At 35.5% G+C, this 24,533-nt stretch overlaps 1 protein-coding gene across 1 annotated transcript in view; it reads left to right on the plus strand.

The window, feature by feature from the left end:
* The first annotated feature begins 696 nt into the window (after positions 1-696).
* Positions 697-24,533, plus strand: part of LOC117337724 (sodium- and chloride-dependent betaine transporter-like) — a 50,440-nt gene continuing 26,603 nt past the window's right edge. Inside the window, exons 1-2 of the mRNA XM_033898822.1 lie at positions 697-805; positions 24,128-24,308. Coding sequence (XP_033754713.1) covers positions 24,137-24,308 — 172 coding nt within the window. The 5' untranslated portion in view covers positions 697-805; positions 24,128-24,136. The remainder of the gene's footprint in view (positions 806-24,127; positions 24,309-24,533) is intronic.

Consider the following 24,533-nt stretch of genomic DNA (forward strand, 5'->3'; position numbering starts at 1 on the left):
CTTCGTTTTGTCTCCTCAGACATTTGTCCTCAACTCATATCATGAAAATATAAACATAAAACGGTACTGAAACACTGGCATTTAGAACACTCTATAGAGTTAAACAGTATATCCACGCTTACACACATTGTATGCTAACCATCCTTTAAGTCGAGACATGAAATGTGATTCATGATATCATAACATTAACATATCATTAACATATAAAAACATTATCTCTGATATCTGAAAAGTTTTTCCCCATTAAATAAATTGATAACAACGAAATGCATTACATGCACAGTAATGAAACTGGAGTGGATTTTGTGTTTGTTTATTTCCAGTTATTAACAATTATAATGTAGATTTCTTTGTTATATATATTACCTGCCTCGCATGGCAATAACATTGAGTATTGCACATGACTTGCTAATTATTTATGATACATTGTGATATCACTTCAAGTTCAGACCTGGACAATTTAAAACCCTATTATACTATCTAATGATTTTTTTCTTTCACATATCTATGTTTGAGATACATTTTATCTAAATATGATTTAAAAGTAAATGAAAAATCTATTATAGAAACCTGCAAACAGGATAAGTTATTTTAGCATTAAATATATATTTAAAATCTTTATTACCATAGAAAATATCTTAATTCTAATTTGCTGCTCCCAACAACATGTGAAAACTGGAAGTATTTAAAAACGACACCTGGAATATTACTCATGCAGGTGCTTTGTATAACGAAAAGGCAATAATCCCTCATCTTGTATAACTAATATCCGTTGTTCCAAGAAGCGGAATATCTCGTCAGACAGGTACGTTCTTACGAGTTAATACCAACATATTATTGGGCTGTAACTACATTTCATTTTTCTTTGTTTTCTTTCTGAATGCTTTGCTTTAGCTTCTTTTTTTTCTTTCAAATCGGTAGGAATGCTCTGGCACCGTGTCCAGGCTATGAAATCGCTGAACTTTCAATGTGATCTCATAATAAGTGGACATTTTATATAATACCATTCTGATTCTTCGTTTCAGTCTGACCTTATGTGTCATGATGGTTAACTTAAGTGTTATGATGTTAACTTAAGTGTTATGATGTTAACTTTGGTGTTATGATGTTAACTTTGGTGTTGTGATGTTAACTTGAGTGTTGTGATGTTAACTTTGGTGTTATGATGTTAACTTTGGTGTTATGATGTTAACTTTGGTGTTATGATGTTAACTTGAGTGTTATGATGTTAACTTTGGTGTTATGATGTTAACTTGAGTGTTGTGATGTTAACTTTGGTGTTATGATGTTAACTTGAGTGTTGTGATGTTAACTTTGGTGTTATGATGTTAACTTTGGTGTTGTGATGTTAACTTGAGTGTTGTGATGTTAACTTTGGTGTAATGATGTTAACTTTGGTGTTATGATGTTAACTTTGGTGTTGTGATGTTAACTTGAGTGTTGTGATGTTAACTTTGGTGTAATGATGTTAACTTTGGTGTTGTGATGTTAACTTTGGTGTTGTGATGTTAACTTTGGTGTTGTGATGCTAACTTGGGTGTTATGATGTTACCTTTGGTGTTATGTTAACTAAGGTGTTATGATGCTAACTAAAGTGTTATGATGTTAACTTAGGTGTTGCAATGCTTAATTTGGGTGTTATGTTGTCAACTTTAGTGTTATGATGTTAAATTAGGTGTTATGATGGCGTAACACCTCCAAATAGAAACAATAAAAGCTCATCTCCAGCAGCCTGAAACCAAGTGGCATTGTAGTTCCACTTGTACAAACTAAATGACGAAGATATGGGGTTGGAAAATAGTGTATAGAAATGAAAAAAAAATCCATTTCGAAACAGTCAAAATAAGATCAGCGGATTTGGATAGTTATACTACAGTAATTTAAAAAATGTAGTATTTTCCAACACCAATATTAATTCCATACTTTGACGCAGAGCATAACCTTGTGATATGCTATTATCTCACTACTGCAAAAACAAACAATGATCAGAAATAGCTTATATCGTCCTTTATATCCAGACAGGGTCCTATTCTACGTCACCAATCACCTGTCCTATTCTATATACTTTGTTGGGACGTGATCATTTTACCATCTCGCCGTTAAGTTCGCCAAAAACGTCTTTAGCATAGATTTATGGTGAATATGTACTTCTTAGAATCCATACAGAATTTTTAGATTTTGGCAAAAATGTCATTCCCTACAATAATCATCCTCATATAACCTCTCCTAACGCTTAATACATGTATTGTGTCATCTTTTGCTATCTCTATGACGTCATCAAATGTTTCATTCAAATTTCTGTAAAACATTAGCAGAAACAATCAACACAACAATCGCAGAAAGATAATAGGAACCAGAAATATTGTGTATTTACAACAGGAAGTGGGTGGTGGAGTGTATGCTGGGTACTTACTATGGTCCTAGCTGCGTCTTCAAGCTATCCTTTAAAGAAATTCCTTAACTTAAAATTTTCCATAGGAAAGTTTTATAGAATTGAAGAAAAAAGATTATTTTAGTTACGGAGCCTTCTTTAAATTCCGTAATGCTTTAATTCTGTAATGCATTCCTATGAAAAATTTTAAGTTAAACATTTTTAAGATTAAGGAATATTGATGAAACTGGCTCCAGATCCATCCATCTCATATTTTTGATGACATAAATTGGAAATCAATGGTCATGGTTCTTATTTAATAAAGCATGGAGTATCTTGTGCTTTACAAACTGAGACCCGTGTATCATCAACCGTCGGAAAATAAGTAATACTTGAAAAATACCATACAGATGTTTTCTTATCACACGTGTAACAAATACATTACTTATTTGTTTCGTTTGCAGGGAGACTCACTTTATTGATTCCTGTCTTGATTCAAGCATTTATATATCCTTCTCCTTAAAAGTAAGAACATTTATTTCCATACTAAAAATTATCTAACAATAAGGAAAACAAAATTTAAACCTGGAATAATTTGATATACGTTATAAGCATGTGTAAAATTCGATGCATTGCAAAAAAAAAAAAAAAAAAAAAAAGCACCTCATGAAATTTCGCAAAATCGGTTATTATCAGAATTTACCTAAATATGACACTTTTACCAAAAACAAATCACTCTTCTTGAAAAATGAGAAGAAAATTCCTCCGATATGTAACAGAATTTGACTTATAATATCAATAAATTCTGAACGATATGCCGTAAATGAAGCCTGTGTTGAGATGTCCACTATGTGATCTAACTATATACCAAGTTTGGTTAAAGTTAGATTTACACTTTTTGATCCACGGATCTTAGTTAAGCAAACATTTTAAATGCTGATGACGACGCCGCCGGAAAAGTGATTTCCGTGACATTTCGTCGCAAGCTAAAAATAATGCCGACATCGTTAGAAATTTGCACAAGATTGCGGTCAAAACTGATAAGCTGTGTAGGTTGACACGTGACAGCTTGGGTCGGTCTTTCACCGTTGATCATCTTGTCTACTACCTGATGTTAATTTTAGCGAAACACCGTTTTCTAATATTTTCTTAAATATTTACCTGTACCAAATATGTTGTAACAGTTCGTTGAACTCCATGTAAGTCCATAATCTTCGGAAGAATATCCGAGATTTAGTCACATCTTAAAAATCACGTGATGGGGACAACAGGTACAAATTGAATTCCTACAAGGAAAGCATATTCTACTCTGATTTTAAAATTTAACAGCAATTACCGTGTGTAGAGAGTTGACAATCAATCCGCCAATATCTTCGTGTAATCCGTATAACAGTTCTCTTCCTTGTACATGCAGTTTTCTGTTACTGCATGGTCCGGATTATCGAGAGTCCGGACTATCGAGAGTCCGGATTATTGAGAGTCCGGAGTATCGTAATTCCACTACCATGTCGAGTGTATTATTTGATTTAAAAGAAATTGTGTTTTCGTTACGTGAGAGGAGCATGAAACCAACAGTTATCTTGGTTATTAATATGTTGAAACTTCCATTCAGAAAATTTAAACTGTTGCATTTTATCAACAGTGAAACCTAATTATGACATTATTACACACTGTTGATTTAAATACCTTGGTCAATGCTGGATTCTGCAGACGAGCATCCTTACGCCTTGTTGCTGTTTTCGGTAAATTCTTCTTTTCGGAAAAACACGATAATCCGTAGAATATATCCGTAGAATTTATAATAGTTGGAAATAAAACAAAACTATTCCGATACATTGGTCAAAGACTGTTAGCTTAACAATGATAACAATTTCGGTTTTATTTTCGTCATCGACCCGAAAATACCGACAGCGCAATCGGGTAATAAAAAAAATCGAGATTTCGAAATTTCCAAATTAAGATTTGGAAATATATCAAACTGATCTGATATCAGCTCTTGCAGATTTGGGTTATAAAACATCCGTAATAAAGTAGGGGATTGGGCACAAATTCACCCATTTATACTGTTATTTCCCCTATAGAATTGTACATCAACATGCTGTGTCATGAGAGGCGGCCATTTCAACACCTCGCCGTAAATTCGTCATAAACGTCTATAGCATAGTTTATATTGAATATATACTTCACGGAACCCAGACAAGTGATGCTATGAATTGTTTCAAGTAGAACACGCCTGGATCTTGTCATGATAAAGTTCCATATTGCGTGTAACACCGCTCGACTAGAGAGATCTTCTCTTGAGCTCGACTGGTTGAACGTAACACTAGTAAGCCAGATGTCCCGGGTTCGACCCCTAGAGGAGGCAGTGATTAAAATTTAATTGATCATGCGCTCTGTTATCTGAGCTACCTCTGTGGTGTTTCATTCTGTGTCTAATGGAAAATAAAACATGGCGGTTAAATACATCATTCAAATTTCTGTTTATGCATTAGTGGTAACAATTAACATAACGAACAGAGAAAGATGACAGGAACCGGAAGTGTTATTTACAACAGGAAGTGGGCAGTGGGGTGCATGCTGGGTACTTACTGTGACCTTCTCCGCGTCTTCGTGCTCTTTGTCTTGTGAAAATATCGCATGACAATTAAAATATCAAACGCAGATTTTTATATATTTATTAAGTAGATATCATACAGTACAATACACAGGTGACAATCACAATGGTTAAAGGGAAACCATCGACAGTTATTCAACGCCGAACTGTTGTTCTCCAACTCCCGGATTTTGACAACAATGGCGACGACGGAAGAGGTGAGAGACGGTAGGTCATTTCTATGTCGTGGTTTGCACATTTCCGAATGTCTTATGACATCATGAATAGCCCACGGAATGTTCGATATACTGATCTTTAACACTATGCCATTGTTATATAGACGCGCACAATTTAAACCCATAATCAATTAATCAATCACTGTAAATCCCCCCCCCCCCCCCCCCCCCTAAGAAAAAAAGAAAAAAGAAAAAAAAAAAAACACAGATACCAATATAATCGTCATGATGGACGGAATTTGAAGCATACAAAAAGAATAAGAACCAGGGACGAAATGACCAATCGGTCCGCCTGCTGCTTGGCCTTGTCACAACCACATAAATGTGTTTTTTCTCATGTAGAAGATGCAATAGTATTTTTAGAAATTATGTGGAATAACTGGCGGTGTTTCCCTTTTACCAGTTTATAGGGGTTCACAGAAATCGGCCATACTTACACATACATACCTTTCAGCTATCTTCTCTCCTTTGTATTTCGCCAATCAAAACGCCGTTTTTAGGGTTCGTTATTTTTAGAACATTCAAGTAAAGGAAAGATGTGAAATAGAAAGTCAACAACAATAACGAGACATGCACGTGCCCGTTACATGTATACGTAGTTATTTACTTCCGGAGGAAATACATGTATTATTATTGGAGGAAATTAAACTGATCATAACAACTATCTGTATCTTACTTAATGCAAATGACTATGGTTCGTATACATGCTGTGATGCGTGTTTGCTAAATCGTCCACGTTTATCGTAAACTTCATTACAATACATTACCTGTGCCTTCGGGAGTTTTCTGTTTGAACATGTAACGGACAGGTGTACATGTGGGACAGTGGGGACATGCAAGGGGACTCACGCTTATTTTTCTGACTTGATCTCAGTATTTTCATCTTCATCTTTAATTGTAAAGGATTCCTGTACGCACATTTTATTTTCAATCTGGGAATCAACTAAAATGTTTAAATTAGGTAGCAGCTCTAATCATAAAACCATGTTTTTTTTTCAAAACTTATATTTAACTTAAGCCCTTGCATGTAAGTTTGACGTCGCAGACATACAACGCGAATTCCTTCCCCTACACCAACACGTCAGTTTAGATCATCTTGATGTCACGTGACTCCGGGGATTTCTTATTCACTCACGACAAAGTCTTGAATTTATTTCAGTTCAAATATTTATTCGTTCTATTCTCCCGACAACCTCAGCACAGCTGGATAATCTCATCCTGCGTGAGTATATTAATGAGTTGACCGTATATGTAGTAAATGACATCCGTACAGGTCAGTCCCAGGCTTCCAAGTGACAGGGAAAGGACAGGTAACATGCATGTACGGACACTTACACCAACAACCAATCAAAACTCGTTCCCAATATGGACAAATATACAACCATACCCAATCATCACCCTTACATGGACACACGTCACACCTAAGACTGGACACTGCGACAAGACTGCGACATGACACTGTACACGTACATAACATATAATATATAACTTAGCCACACAAATGACGAAGGAAGACAACTTTTTGACTCGTGCCCTGACCTGGCCTCGAACTCACGACCTACGGCACCCAATCGCCTAGCCAGTAATACCCGCAGCTCATACCACTGCGCCACATCGGCGTTCTTAAAAAGAACGTTTCAATGGCGCTGTGATGGTCGGCCCGATACCCTGACATGATCATTGTGGAAGTCGTCTATAAGATGATATGAATATCTGGATCGCAATGTATTTACATACATGGATACGAATTGTACATATATTATATATATTTCTCTCGGTACAACTACGACAGGAATTTCGAATCTATATCTTCGGATCACCAACACATAGTGTATATGTATCATAGACACTATGTGTTGGTGATCCGAAGATATAGATTTGAATAACATAACATATAATATATATAGACATGGGTCACTACACACGACACGAACCCTATACACACATTCATTATGCCGCACAGTGTTTATAATAATAAACAAGCTGGTGACATTGACATCGAAAATCTTTAATTTTATACAAGATTCAGCTACAATGCATTCTGTAACAATATCTAAAATGTTTACCTGTTCAAATAGGAGTTCCTTCAAATCCGGGGGATTAGTGTTGTAAAAGCTCGTGGAAGTCCTCGTCTGTCCCTGTACGTGAACTGCACGGGCTGGTGCACGTGCTGATCATGTCAGGTCGCGCGTTTGTCGACACACCTGTGTACCTGTTTACCTGACTGGCGCAAGTCAATACTATTCACCCATTCATGACGAATGTCGTCAACAAATTTATACAACTATCCTCCAATTATTCATTAATAATGATCTTTAAAAAAAAAATAATGAAAAACAAGCTAAGAGGAATATTGGTTAAATTTTTTTATGTAATCACTAGCTTGTATCTTTCAGATTTATCAAAATAAATGGAAACGAGATCTATATATACTCAAATTTACATTTGAATAGATCAATGCGATCACTGGAGCGTGGCAAAAATTCGAAACCCACGTTCTCTATACACTGTATATAAATGTTGGGTTAGGAATTTTAATAAACAAAAAATGAAATAGCTAATTTTTATTCATTTACGTGCTCATAAATCTATATAATTATAAATACTGTAGCGGGACTGGACTGGGTCGATCATCGGTGACCAGGTAGCTCAAATGGTAGAGCATCCGGCTAGTGTTCGGAGGTCCCGGGTTAGAACCCCGGTCTGGCCGCTACATTTTCTCCTCTCCTGTTACATAATTGGCGCCCAACTAAAATACCCACGGTGGTGGTATTAGGGTCTCGTGTGTCTTCGAGGGCGAAGACTTGGAAGAAAGGAGGGAGGTGTGTAGCGGGACTGGACTGGGTCGATCATCGGTGACCAGGTAGCTCAAATGGTAGAGCATCCGGCTAGTGTTCGGAGGTCCCGGGTTCGAACCCCGGTCTGGCCGCTACATGTTCTCCTCTCCTGTTACAATACTATAATACAGTAGACCTATGGTTGTGTATACATTTGCATTCTCATCAATCCTTATATAATCCTCAAATATAAAAAGACCACAGACCTCAGTTATACTTACGGGCCAATGTACATGAATCTAGTACATACGAAACCATTCAGGTCTGTGATGAAATATTTTCCTTGTTAAGCTATTTCAGATATGTAAATACTTCCAACATAGATTTGCAGTACAACGCCTGCTCTTGTGATGTAATTAGGTTTCAGATTAGTTTCAATTATTGATTGTCGTTGGACTTTACGTTAAGGCATTTGCTCTAATATTTCGAATATTCTTGGTTTTAACATACCATAACATGATTGAGACATTTAAAATATATCTTATTCATACAAAACAAGGAGATGAAAACATCTTTTTATGAAAAAACAACAGGGACATTATTGCGACTTAAGGATAACCATGTTCCAAGGGGAACAACTCTTCCGTTCTCCCGTATTGTTTTTAACCCGGCCAACATCATGAAGGCCGTGGAAGCAAGTAATCACGAAACTTGATTTGTCTTGAATCAGTAAAAATAGTATGTGTTTAACTCTTATACACCTGTCCGATCCCCTTGTAGAAAAATAATTTCCTTCTTAAATTTTATTTCTATCATGTCTTTAAGGACACAAAATATAGATATACACTTACCCAAGTGAAAACACACAAACAAACATAATTAAGATAGTTAAGATACATTTAATACATTCTAATAAGGCCATTAACACTAAAAACGGAGAAAAATATCTGACTTTTAGATCCCTCCAAAAATACAATATACTGACTAAAGTTCACACTTGCATATGGGTTGTTTAGCAAAGAGTGCAATTATCATGAATATTATAATTGGTTTACTCAGACACCTATAACCATATTAGTCCATTATTGCGAGCATAAAGAGATAGTACTAGTATTACATAGCTCGATGATAAAAAGTCTGTCAGACAATAAGTGATATGCCTTACAATATACATATAAATGCATTTATAAACATATATTTATATTTCCACTTAATTCAGACTCAATGAACCTACCACAGTTAGCTCAAGTCATTTTTCAATGAACTATATCAAGTCCGGCGTAGGAATACATTTGTCGAGCTTGGACTATATTTTTTGAATTCCTTTTCAAAAGTGATCATATTTATATGAAATAAATTCCATTAAAAATAATATTTGTTTTAATTCGTTATGAAGTTTGTTCACGAAAGAAATCCTGAAAGTAATAACCATATGTAGACGAAGAGTGATGACGTACATTTCGGTAAGTTCCGTGGTAGACTTGCACAAGTCCCTATTGGTCAAGGACAAAATATTATACAAAAATATCAAAAAAATATAAATATAAGGATTGAACAAAGTTATGTTGAGGTGTATGGGGGTATAAACCTCAATAGGTCTTGAGACAAATTTATTATGAACTGCTTCGCAGTTCATAAAATTTGTCTCAAGACCTATTAAGGTTTATATCCCCATACACCTCAACATAACTATATTCAATCCTTAAATGACAGAGGAAACTAGATTTATCTTATATTGTTCTTCTAATAACCTTTAACAATCTTACTTTCTCGGTACCTAAAAACATCGATTGAATACCGCGTCAAAGTATGGTTCTTCGTAAAACTTCATAGAACTTCATATCATTTTTGTTCTGTACACTGATCACCGATATTTTCTTCGTTGTGTTTCCACAGGGATGCAAGTTTTCCCCCAGAAAGGATACACTCCTTTGTTTTCCCATTAATAAGCTGCTGTTAGGACTTATGCAGAAAAAAAAAATGAAAAAAAAAAAAATGTATACTATATTTGGTATATTCACTATGAAATAGTATATACAGGCTTCACGTTACAAAATGGGAACAACTGAAACTTAAAACATCCATTACCTAGTCAGTCGTTTAGGAAGGGTCATGGTAATTCATTAACAAGCTTGTGGGTGGCGACGAAAAAATCAGATAAAATGTTTCTTTTAAAAGCATTTGCATTGTATAATATATCTTTGAATTATAAAAAGTGGTTAAATAAGAAGAGATATCGACTCTTTGATTTGAACTATGTGATATATATATAGCGTCAAAGGAAGTAAGGTAAAAGGACATCAAAGTCTATACAATAGATCCATGCCTTTTAAACAGATAATGGAGAAATTGCTTTCAAATCCACGGAAATGAAAGGAGGTTTCATATCCGGGACTCGAAAATAGTTATCACGAATGTGCTTCAAATCGGAACATTCTAGTAGAAAATGTTCGACTTAGTATCACTTTCATGACAAATTTGTGGATCTTCACGTAGGATAAGTGCAGTCGATTTGAATTTCGATCTTCGTAAAATTCATGAATGGTCAGTGAATTGGTTGGTTAACTTCAATCCTACTAAAACAGAAACCTTATTAATATCCAAAAAGACTAATTCCCCAATTCATCCCCCTCTACATTTGAACAATATTTTGCTTTCTGAGGTAAGTTCACATAGGCATCTCGGTTTGACTCTGTCCAACAATGGCGGTTGGACTGATCATATCAACTTGATCATATCCAAGGTTTCACCAAAATTGAATATTTTACGCAGATTCAAATTCACTTTAGATCGTACTTCCCTTCAAACTCTGTATTTTACTCTTATCCGACCTATTTTTGAATATGGGAACATTGTTTGGGATAACCTTACAAAAACTCAGTCTGACATGCTAGAAAATCTCCAATTAGAGGCAGCGCGTATAGTTACTGGCGGAACTAAACTCACAAGTAGAGTAAAACTTTATCTTGAAACAGGCTGGCTTCCCTTAGAGCAAAGACGTAAACACCACAAAATAATTCATTTCCATAAAATGGTTCACGGTCTCCTTCCTCAGTATCTACAAGAAATTCTTCCTCGACGTAATAATAGCATCCATGATCACAATACTCGTGTTGGAAATAACTTTCGCCCTCCTCCTTGTCGCACAAGTCTTTACATGAAATCCTTCCTGCCATCTGTAATCCCTTTGTGGAATTCCTTGCCAGATGCAATCAAAAGTGATCCGTCCATAACTAAATTGAAAAGTCATTTGAATAAACCACGCCACAAAGTTCCACATTACTTCCTTAGCGGTAATAGACTGGGTCAGATTCACCATGCAAGATTAAGGATGGAGTGCAGTCCACTAAAATTTTATCTATTTCATAAAAATCTTATAGATAGTCCTCTACGTTGTCCACTTTTCGCGCAGTTTCGCTTACGTTGTTTTAGTGCTCTAAACTATCCCTTATCAACTGAAATACTACTCTTCGGTGATAACGAACTCACGTATGATGAAAATCTTTTGATTTTTTCCAGTGTTCAAGAATTTATAATTATTTCTAAAAGATTTGAATGATTGTTTTTATTTTTTTTATTCTTTATTGTTTGCACAGCTGTTACAGCAGGTTGTATATCTCATGTCATGGCATAAAATTCCTCTCTGATCTTTTTCTTCTGGTCTTTTCATCTCTCCTCTTTCCGAATTTCCCCATTTTTCATTTATTCAAGTATTACATTGCTCACTTACGTATTCTCCCACTTGCTGCCGTTTACTCAATGTGTCATAAAAGGAAACGGATTAATATAAGTCTTATACTTGTTTCCGAATCCTATTCACATTATGATTGTATGATTGTGTATTGTATATGTATGAATTGAATGAATAAAATAAAGTTTATATTAAAAGGAAAAAATGATTAGGATATGTGTGCCCGGTACGGAGCCGAGAGAGGACAACTGCCTCTCTACGATCCTTCCGACTGGGAATGGATGGCTGTACTTTAAAACGTTTGTTGCTTGTCTTGAGTTGCTGTCCTTTACTGTATGCCAATGATGCAGATACGCTGAGGTATTGACATTGTCTAGTGTTAATTACATTGCTACACCGCCAACAGCGTTCTGGTACACGCTCGTCGTTTAAATGCATAACATGGTATTCATGGCAACACCAACAAATGAGAAAAGCAAAGAAATATTAAGTGTCCTTTCATTATCGCTAAAATACATGTTTAGACGGAGCACGATAGAATTTTTTCGGATGAAATTACTTACTCATTATATTATATGCAAAGATACAAAGTTAAACAAAGACATTTCGAGGGAGATGTAATAGCGAAAGGAATTTTTGGAAAACACACAAACATATCCTAAAGCCTATTCTTATTCGTAATTACTCTTTACCGGATATGTAGCATTTTTAAATTCAACTATGTATTAACATGCTGACGCCTCAAGTATTAGTGGGTAATGTGCCGGTTCGGGGATATTTTCAATCACATAACACAACCCTATCCTGGGTAGCGAACATATATATCTACACTTAGTTGGAACTGGTTAAACGTGCAAAAACAGGTAGATTCACGAGTTTTCAAACATTTCGCGGTCGTAGTTGTAATGATTTCGTTCGTGTAACCGGATAAGATCTCGCGTGAGCGTGACACAGGGTGATTCTCCATGCCGGAAACAGTTTCCTGTCTCTGTGAGACTAAAATCACGTGATTCACAGCTAAAGGGACACAAGTCACAACCCATGGTATCCCGTAGAAATACACTCGGAACACCTCGGCCGATTCTCTAGATGACCGTAGAGAATCGGCCGAGGTGTTCCGAGTGGTAGAAATAGTTGCATTTGTAATCCGACTATTATTAGGGAAAAACATATCTAAGTTTTCAACTCAGAACATGTCTCGTAATTCTCAACAATGTAAACGCCAGATGATAGACAACAGTATATTGATACATGAATTGAACAAGTATACGATCACCGAACGACAAGACGGTATGGCTATCTATAATGATGAATTATGTACAGAAAGACACGAATGAATGTATCAACCATTCCGGCATCGTATGACATTCCACTTTTTTTGTTAAATATTGTTTATTCAATAATAAGACTTATCCATTTGACCTTAATTGCTCTGGATGACATGCGACGGATCTCTCGTATGTTTTTCAGTGAGGAAGGAAACAGCTACTACAAGGTGACCCCATCCCAAAATGACCATGACCTTTCACGAGGCGAAACGATTTTTAATCATAATGGAAGTTGAAGTTATGTACTGTAGGCGGTGTGCATATCAGATGTGCTTGGTTACATTACCCGTGTTACATGTACAAACAGCAAATGGTTATTGATGCTTCATTTCCGTATAAATCTCTTAATAGAAAGTGAATTCAAAAAAGTAATTTAACATGGTGTCCATGTTCGTGATAGTAGTCGTTTTCAGCTACATTTCAAATAGAAGCTGATTGTTTTCTCGTGAATTGATTTAACAATTGTTAGCAAATTTTAATTCTTTGATAACAATTAAATCGATACTGTAAACGTGGTAATTTTCGGTTGGGGTAATTTTCGCGATCAACCACCTTCGTTTCTAGTTAGATATTACGTAAATTGATATCAAAATAATATGCGTGGGGGGAATTTTCGCGATCAAAAGGACTCCGCGTAATTAGCGTAAATTGCCTCCTCGCCTTAATGTCCACGTTTATAGTATTTGTCTCATGGATATTCCAAATGGGCATATAATCAATCTTTATTCAATATAATTAAAATCTAGATGCTCATTCTCACTATGTTACATGAGAATGAGCATCTATACTTGAATTATATTGATCTTTATTTAGATCAAGATTCCATATGCTGTTCTATATTAATGTGATTATCGTTATAGTCATCGCTAAAGGGCCATTCCTTTTTGGGACATCAGAAATATACACAATTTCTATTTGGTGAAATATTTATCCGAACGATGTTATATCAGTGTTTGTGCCTACGTGAAATGAAATTAACGCCAAAATGTGCAGGGAAAGGGCGTATCCTATACAAATACCGTATGTCTTTGCGGTAATTAGCGATACTTCGGGTCGAATTAGGAATTTTCAGGACTTAATACTTGAAGAACTTTGGTCCATCTTGAGAGTAAAACTGGTGTATTAATGCAAAGATTATAACTTTTACTACTTGGAAAAAATACACATTTCCCATCAAGTTCAATGTTGACGACCTGAACTTTATTCAAACGAAGGAAAGCCCCTATTAATGTCATATTAGCTCCTTTGTCGTATGTCACTCGATGTCGAGATGATTGCATAAACTGTTTCATGGACCGCGTCATTGGTAACTACAAATATCGGCACCATACTGAACATTATCCTGTGATAAAACTGTTGTGAATGTATATGAGACGACTTCTCTAAGCGAGATGTTTATATCCGCTCGTCCCGAAGGTGATGTTCGGCCGTGCGTATCTACAATCGGCGTAGTCCACGCCTGGTTAAGCTTGATTACGGACGTATTTACGTACCTCACCAGAGTGACTGTAGACTGTACTTGCCATTGTCGGTATGCTATTCTAGTATATAAATATCGTATCTGGTCGTCCTTAACAACATTACCACTAGAAAGACACCTAAATCACGAAATGGTAGTGCCATTGCACGCGTGTCTATCACTTTTTATAACATGGTCTGTAATGTCAAAGAATCACTGAAAGTCATTATAGATTCGAAAAAGATGGAAGAAGAATTGGGATTATATGCCGAAAATTTTACTCCCGTGGAGACAAGACTGGATCTGAAGCTGATGGGGATGATTCTTAATTGTTTTTAAACACACAGGAGGCTTGTGAGGGTTTGGTTGGATGTCGTTCCAAGTCTATTTAAACAATTAGAGCAATGCAGTTTGATTTGGTGTGAATTGTTTTACGCCAGATTGGCACAGCAAGGTTATTCTAGGACGGCGTCTATGAAAGAAAGGATCACTGACTCACTCTCTTATAGTTTTATTACATTGATGTGAATGTATGCAACCAACCGTTATAGTAAATATAAAATGTTATTTGGCGTTACATTTTTTAAAAGTATTGTCTTCATTATCTTGAACTCTTATAACGCTAAGATTCTGCTTAACACAGAGTAAAAACTCAGTTCTGACATAAAAATGTCTAAATAAAAGATAATTGGTTTTCTCGAATACTCGGGATAAATCGATTTTTTACGACCCATTAACTTCGAGAAAACGAGGTTCAACTGTTTATTATAAAACTAATACATTCCTTTCGTTACGAAAATCATAAAGCCCACAACCGTGTTTTTAAATACATAAATCTGTGCAAAACGATAACATATCAATTCGGCAGGTCCTTCAAGTATACGTGTTAACGCTTATAAGTAGTACAGACTTGTTATTCGTACCCACGTGACTTAATACCTCTTTCATGTAGCTTTATTTGCAAACGTCAGTCGACAATCGTATAAATATATTCATTCCTTTTACGTTATATGCCCTTGTATCACTATCTCTTAAAACCATTTCACTATTTGTCGCAAGAAATCACCATTTAATGAGCAAGTAATCCACAGTTAAGCATACCTTTAAATTGTCACACCTGGATACGGTAGTGTGACTACATAACAGGTAATAAACAGATAAGTATTACTTTAAATTGTCACACATGGACACGGTAGGTGACTACATAACAGGTAATCCACAGTTAATTATTAGGATGCCCTGATAGTAGTAGGGTGCACTGATTTGGTTTGTGACAGGGAGGTCCACTAATATTCTGGTTTCCCGTAAGTGCTATAAGTAAAAGGCACAAGTAGAATAGCAGCTTCTATCTCATTTATTAAGTTCAAATCAATACATGTTATATTGTTCACAATATGTATTTCACAAGAAACATAATCTTCGATAATAAAAGATAATAATGGACATTTGTAAATTTCGTTTATCGTTAAAAGGATTAACATGTTTGTATACAGAATTCTAAATCACTCATTATAATTTGAATAATTACGTTAACTTTTGAATAACAGAAAGCTACTATTTGTTCATACATTCATCTACATCAGTAATATTGATCCTTCACCATACAAAAAGTTCATTTAAACAATAAAATGTGAATGTACCTTACAAAATAAAAGGTCTTACCTATAAGAAAAAAAGCACAAGTAGAATGGCAGCTTCTATCTAAAGCCTGCACTCTCTACTTGTCCTTTTTATACCTTCCGAACGCCTACCTCGGACAACAAAACTGAGAAATAGCTTTTTCAATATGATTTACTGGAACTGAGAACTCGCTTTTCCAATATGATTTACTGGAAACGTGTCGGTCAGGACGTCCCGTATATTTTGACCAATTCGTGGCATGGCCTGACTTTACAGGGGAGTAAATACTGACGTGTTTTATTGCTTAGTACCTGAGTGGGTTTCTTAAATTATAGGTACTGTCACTTTTTATCGTTATAAGCGGAGATATTCGTATACCAAAAGAATGTTTACGTATACACAGACTAGCTAGACTGTACTGGTTTGTTTACCAAATGGCCATAAATACAATATTTTCCAATTTATTAATTATTTTCTTAACCAAACTAAACAACACGGTAGCGTGATCAGCGACCAAGAAACGTCTGGGTCTTAGTTTAAAGTTTTACAAAAAATACCTACTTGTTTAAATATATGACGCGACTGACAGTCTAGATTTTATTATTTAAAGCAGATTAAATTTTAAGTAGAAACCATCCTATTTTTAAACAAGGTTCTTCACATTACTATAATGCGGGGCAATACGTTGCTTCAGATTTGACCTAGATTTGTATGGTGGATGTCATCGATGAAGCGGGAAAACGCTTACTCTTCCGGAATACCTGGTCTTATTCTCCTTTTTTTATTTGTCTACATGCAAATCTATAGTTTGTTCATATTCTGCTCGCGTAAAATCGATTTTTAGTATGAATCAAGGTTTTAACATCGGAATTGGCCTGTGCTTCTTCTTCTATGGTTTATGATATTGGGGGCATGATGGTCTAGTTTGTCGGACGCAGTGAGAGTATGAGAATGAAATGATAAATAATTAATACATATACATGTATGTGGAAAAAAAACATTTTCAATGGCTCATCAACCCATACAAATGTCATTACAGCCAATATTAGCGGATAAAATTAGTTTTCGATCATTGCATATTTTCACCACCAGTCGACAATAAGAATCGTTAAGGCTAATAAACGTCGCAAAAAGGCACACACCAAAAGAAAAAATATAACTCTCAAAAAATAGTTAGAATGATACGCATATGGAACGATCTGCCTGTAAAACACTGATGGTATGGTACCACTATGTTGCATGTAAATACTAAAAAAAAAAATAAACATTTTCTCAAATAAGCAACTCGCAGACGGAGTATTAAGTGCAGTCAATAACAAATGTCGAGCATAGGCAGTACAGAAAGGAGGGCTTCGCTTCGTAGAGTATAACTGAGTGATATTGGTATGGTCTTTGCCCAAAAGCAAACGGATAGCTTCATCCAAGTTAGATTGGCGGACACACTGAACAAAACATAGTCCCCCGCTAAATGTACCATGATTTATAATGAATAAGTTCCATAAACATATATTTACACTTGCAAAGTTTTGTCACTATAACCAGACCGATTTGTTTACCATTCTTGCATGGAAACATTGACCTTTGAACTTGCGTATGAAAATATGACAGGGTACGGGAACTACTTTCGCCAAGCACATGGCTTTGTTTACATTTACAATTTAAGTTACAAAGGGTTATTTTTTAATTTGAAAACTTAACTTTATCACCGGTTGCCTGTACCAGTGGTCCACGAGTAGATAGCTGTCGTTCCGAGCCGCCGGCCCTTTGGCCTCCTGTAACTGTGTGCGATCAACCGTCAAAACATGTCGTTCCTTTCGGGAGTCTATGGATGTTGGCCTAACAACGGCATCACAGAGTCAAACATACATATCTAACACTTCCAGCTGTTTAAACTCTGGGTTGATGACAAACAGCGTATTCCACGGGTGCACATTTAACTTCGGAAAACTGTAAACTCCTCAATGATCACACGTGTCAGCGGCTGAGCGAGTAGCGAGTGCTTCGGTCGCGGTCTGTTTTCTGTTACTCTCGATGAACGCGTGATGAAATGTTTCTTAAAATAAAACAACACGCTTTGTTTACCATTGTTAAATGTATAAAAATAACATGTTTGACAATATTAAATATGATAATCTATCAAAATGTTTTTTGTTATTTATGTTAATATCATAATAAAAAAAAGAACTATTTTTTACCGCGTAAAAAAAAAGTCTCAATTTGTTGTGAAGCGTCACCATTGGCTGTTCTAATAATTGACTCCTCCCACTGTGTCCGACTTTTATGATTTTTTTTTATTTACAAAGAAAAAATATTGTAATCACAAAGACATAGAAACAACATCCGTAAGTGTAAATATAGGGATTGGATTTCGCTTTTATGTTAACCATGCTTTTATGGAGCAATTCCTCTTAGAATATATTCTTAATGGGGCGCTAGCGCATCGGTTCAGTGAATTTGATATTATCTACTTTTTTACTTCCACGCACTAGGTACTACTTTTATGAAAAAATAGACAAATATTCATCAGAAGCAGTGGGGTTTTAGGAAGACAATATAACATTTTGTGAGTGTATTCCATACAATTATATTCTAATTTTCCTGCTATCAAGGCGGACTTCGAGAAAGATCCATAAAAGCGTTTCATTAGAATCTTCACAACCACAAGTGATAACATTTTGTGTAAACTGTGAAATTAAAACCTTATTCAAATTCGTATCAGAAATAGAAAACGACCATACATTAGAGAGAAATTCTTCTCCATATCTAGCACATCTATGTAGGTGGCTAGCAAGGACAAGATATGTTCAGTCAAGCAGAACATATATACATGAGGCGATTGTAGTTGTGGAGAGGGAGAAGGCCCGATAGGAGGTATGTACAGTCCTTCTGTGGTCAAAATTATACCTTATTATTGTATGAAAAGTACTTTATTATTTCTGATATGGTAAGCTGATTTGCATAACAAAGAATACATGTAAACCCCAAGCATATTCAATACATATGTTTTATTTTTGCTTTATTTTGGAAATGAGTGAATGTTGTTATACACGGAATCATAATGATATATCTTATTCGCACGTGATTAGATTTCAAACTCATTATCGGAGGGACATTTATCTCCTTGAAATCACCTAGATTTCACGAATTCTTTATTTCACGAACTAACCGCTTCGGAAATATTGGCGAATGCATCATTTTGCGAATGCTGATCCAAAAATATTTTTTTCGCGAGTGATGAGTTAGAAGAGACTCCTATATCATTAACAGATTTTGTTCATTAGAGACATGTGGAATAACTGCTTAATTCTTACCTCTCACAATGGAAAAGCATGTGTAAAAGATAATTCCTCAGGAATAGAAAATATTTCATATCGTATAACTTTGCAACATCTTAAAAATTTAACTGAAAATGAAGTGGGAATTTTTTTTTGCCTCTCCCATACTCTATCTCCTTAACGCGTCATTATGTCTGTTATTGCATGAATAATTTCTCGTCGCTCGGGTCTAATAAATCTCTTATTACCAGAAAGCCATGGCATAGTCTGACAAAAAATTTGATTCCGTTATGTGGTACATGTTGTTGTTGTATCTACCTGAATGTCCTTAACCTAAACTCAATCAATGTGAACGCTCTTCTTGCTTTTATGCGTGGAGAATGAGGTGAGGTGTTTTCCAGGCTACTAACAGACAAAAAATTAAAACTCACCATCTATATTCACAATGTCAAGACGACGAGAAGCTTTCAATAGACCAGACTTGTTTGTGCAGTGTTTTAAAACATTACGCCTCCTAACATGATTAAATAATACGCTAATTACATCCCAGCTGTGAAATCTTACTGCTTATTATGTACATGTAAATTAAGAAAATAAATATTTTGCCTGTTAAAAACTATGTTATTTTTATCAGTCTGGTACCTTGTCAACTCTATTTATTGTGTCACACGTCCTCGATCTTCGTCATCTGACGCATAGCTGTGCATATATGAATGATGCCCTTTTGTGTGATATTGCTTAAAAGAAATAAATTGTTAGATGTCTGAATTTAAATGTATAATGAGGAAAGGGTCGCGGTGGCCTAGTGGTAAAGGTGTCCCGACACTTTATCACCAGCCCTCCACATCTGCTTCGCGAGCTCGAAACCTACGTGGGGCAGTTGCCTGGTACTGTTTATAGGTCGGTAGTTTTTCTCCGGGTACTCTGGCTTTAATCCACCTCCAAAACCAGGCACGTCCTTAAATGATAACGACGGAGTTTTTTTTTTTTTTTTTTTTGTTTTTTTTTTGTATGAAAATATCGCGAGGGACTGAAATTCGCGATTGACTCTCCTCGCGTATAAACGCAAAAACAAATCCAACGCGAAATATCAGTGATTTACATTATTTTTACTAGTATCAGTTCTATTTGGGTGATTTTTTTTATTTTTTTTTTTATTAAACGTGATAGTAAGCCTAGTAAGTGACACATTTCTGTTTGACCATTATTATCAGTAATTGTTGGAAGAGTTATTGCTCTTCACTTGTAGATTCTACAAAAGGTACACAGAATATTGGCACCTTTCAAAACAAAGCGAGAGTAAGATACAAGCCAAGAGCCAAGATTAATAAGACTGCATCATACAGCTGTGTCGTCCTTCAAGGTCTCGTCAGTGATGTTAGGGACATCGTACAGCTGTGTCGTCCTTCTAGGTCTCGTAAGTGATGTTAGGGACATCATACAGCTGTGTCGTCCTTCTAGGACTCGTTAGTGATGTTAGGGACATCATACAGCTGTGTCGTCCTTCTAGGTCTCGTCAGTGATGTTAGGGACATCGTACAGCTGTGTCGTCCTTCTAGGTCTCGTCAGTGATGTTAGAGACTTAATGTAGCTGTGTCGTCCTTCTAGGACTCGTCAGTGATGTTAGGGACATCGTACAGCTGTGTCGTCCTTCTAGGACTCGTCAGTGATGTTAGGGACATCGTACAGCTGTGTCGTCCTTCTAGGTCTCGTCAGTGATGTTAGGGACATCGTACAGCTGTGTCGTCCTTCTAGGTCTCGTAAGTGATGCTAGGGACATCATACAGCTGTGTCGCCCCTGGCCCTGGCCCTGGCCCGCACGGGAGGCCGTCCTTAAATGACCTTAGCTGTTAATAGGACGTAAAACAAAGTAAACCAAACCAAACCAAAGTGTCGTCCTTCTAGGTCTCGTCAGTGATGTTAATGGCTTAAAGAGTTGATAAAAGGTGGGGATCGAAAACAACTCGAAATAGATCAAAGGAAATGCCATAATCTGGATGAGGAGGCAAAAGCCATAATCAATAAATGATAAAAATCTATTAGCAGGGTCTACTACCCGTAGGTGTGTTCTCCTTTCTCCCACTTTTTAAAGATATCATGGGGACAGGCATGTTATGACATTCATTAGAGTCTGCTTCATATATACCTTACCTGGATTTTACCTGTATTCTCCGACATTACCTGGATTTTACCTGTATTCTCCGACATTACATGTTTTTCACCTCTATTTTACACAAACTTTGAATTCACCTCATTTCATTACTATTCAATCAATTTTTACATACCATATACCATTTTCATCAACTAGATTTGTATAAGACAGCTATAGTACAACGACGTTAATATACTACAGATATTCACTGTTTGAAATGATTAAAAATGAGAATCAAAATCACATCAGGCCATTTACTACTATCTGATAGCCCTGATCAACATGGTTAAATATCGCTGATATTTTTCTTGATACTAACTAACTTAACTGATTACGAATCATATATACATACAGGATTGGAAAACAAGCTAAGCTTATACTAATTCCATTCCTAAAATACGATTACGGCGTTAAATAATAGACATTTATTACACACAATAATGAAATGGACAAATTATCTTCTCAACAAAAAATACTTCAGTTGATTACATATTTCATACTTTCAATTCTGGAAAATTGTATGTAACCTCAGTGGTGTTTGAAAACTAATCAAATATTGACATAATTAAAAGTCTTTTACTGCTACAAATGAAATTCTGCACAAAAATGATTATTTCTTCATTTTCCTTAGTGTTTAAGCGATTGATCACCCACTTAAAGAACATCTAGGTTTTCATTAATATCATACTTCGTCATTACATTTGATAAATATTATTGTTGGATTAAACTATTGAGATCAGTATTTAAGCTGTCTGATTTGTTAGTATACATGCATCAGGATGGCTGTCTATCGCTATTCCCTGTCAACCTTATAACAAGGCAAATGCAGATTAGGATGAAACTTCTTCGGTACAAGAACATCGCCTACAATGGATACATACAGGACCCCAGGACAAAATAACTACGGCTATCTTATTAGTTGTGTATGCATGTTGGTTTGTTTTTATTAATTAACCACCTATCGTCCAGTGCCAAGTATTACTAGTTAAAATATCATGAATGATCTATCACCCATTGTCCAGTGTTAAGTGTATATGCCAAGTATACCTTGTATACATGTAAACAATTACTATTAACTGCTAATTATTATTAGATAATTGTGTTTCATTTAATTTTTAATCAGCCAATGTCAAGTGCTAAATATTCTAAGTATGCTTTTTACTTTAGTATTTTCACTTCAGGCACATATCACGTACAATAATAAAATAAATAATTGCCATATGCTTCAGAATTTTTGTATTATGCTCTGAAATTGAACTTGGTTAGTTGAATCTGGAAAATATCATTATTACAAAAATAAATAAATAGAAATAAAAAATAAATAAATAAATAAATAAATAAATAAAATAAAAGATATACACAATACCGAAACATCGACAGCTGCCTTTAATATAATTAACGGATATATTGGGATCTATATAGTACATGAAGTATGACTTTATAATGTGATAATACAGGTAAATATCTACCTGTACATATGCACATTCCCAGAACAGACTATAATTGGCGTTCCGTTGTTTTCAACTGTTTATATAATTCTTTTGATCTCCAAAAAAAGTGGCAGATAGGAGAACAAACCTACCAGCAATATCAAAGGATTGAACAAATGTCATATGCACCTTTCAAAATGAATTGAGAGATGTCTAGATAGAAGGTAAAACATAGAGTCATGATGTTCTTACTGATATAAATATCTAATGGGGTGTGGATAAGTGTACAATTCTTGGGATACAGTTTTGACAAAAGTTGGTTAAACTTTAAACATTTACGGATGCAGTAGAAGGACACTAAGACTATGAAAGATTAGTAAAATTGTGATCAATGTCACAGTTAAATAAACATTCGATCTCCTTACCAAATTCTAATAAAGGATTCATAAAAAAAACTTAATTAGTTCTTTTCAATTTTCATGCAATGGCAAAACTTACAAACCCAAGTGGGGAAATTTTACACACAATTATCCTAATGGATTTCTGACAAATCTTAAAAAATAATTTGGGTCAGAAGGATGTTTATTAGGTCTGCGAAAAAATGTTCAAGTATTTGAAAGAGAAAAAAAGGCTGTTTCTCCTTAATGATCTAAACACGAATTGTGTGTATCCTCGTATAAAGTCTCATTCTGGAAGTGTTAAATAATCAAATAACTTGCTTTGTATGGCTGGATATGAGCTAGGACGACGGGAAAATTGTATTACAATACAATGCTCTCATCCAGCATTTAAATTGGTTTGATTTTGTTTAACGTCCTATTAACAGCCAGGGTCATTTAAGGACGTGCCAGGTTTTGGAGGTGGAGGAAAGCCGGAGTACCCGGATAAAAACCACCGGCCTACGGTCAGTACCTGGCAACTGCCCCACGTAGGTTTCGAACTCGCAACCCAGTGGTGGAGGGATAGTGTTAAAGTGTCGGTACACCTTAACCACTCGGCCACCGCGGCCCCATCCAGCATTTAAATGGGTTTGGCTGGATTTTACAAAGTTTTGTCTGAATGTGTCAAGAGAAATTTTGTGGTTGTTTGTTTCCCGACAATCTATAAAAGGTAAAAAAGATATTATTGCATTTACTTTTTTCAATTTTGAATTAGACCTTGTTATTTTGGAATGATAACGATATTTTTTTTAAAGCCAGTCGACATGGAACTAGACGAAGTGCAAGTTGACCTGATAAAGAATAAACCTAAGAAACCACAGCCTGAACGGGACGTTTGGTCCAATAGGTTTGAGTACCTGTTGGGTTTGATCGGCTTCACCATTGGACTAGGAAGTATTTGGCGTTTTCCATATCTTTGTATGAAAAATGGCGGAGGTAAGGATAAATAATTTGGTGCTTGCTATGCTAATTTCCTAAATTATTGTGCAATTTTCTATTAGCATATTCTAAGCAATATGAGAAATGTTTTGCTGGTTTTAATGTCTTTTTTTTGCTCTTGATTCATAACGTGAAAACATAATGTTTGCGAATAATGATGCAATAATGATCAAGAGTACTGCGGAAATATTATGCTTGATCATATTTCACGTCTTAATTGGA

The sequence above is a fragment of the Pecten maximus genome, chromosome 11 (genome assembly GCF_902652985.1).
Source record: "Pecten maximus chromosome 11, xPecMax1.1, whole genome shotgun sequence".
NCBI lineage: Eukaryota > Metazoa > Mollusca > Bivalvia > Pectinida > Pectinidae > Pecten > Pecten maximus.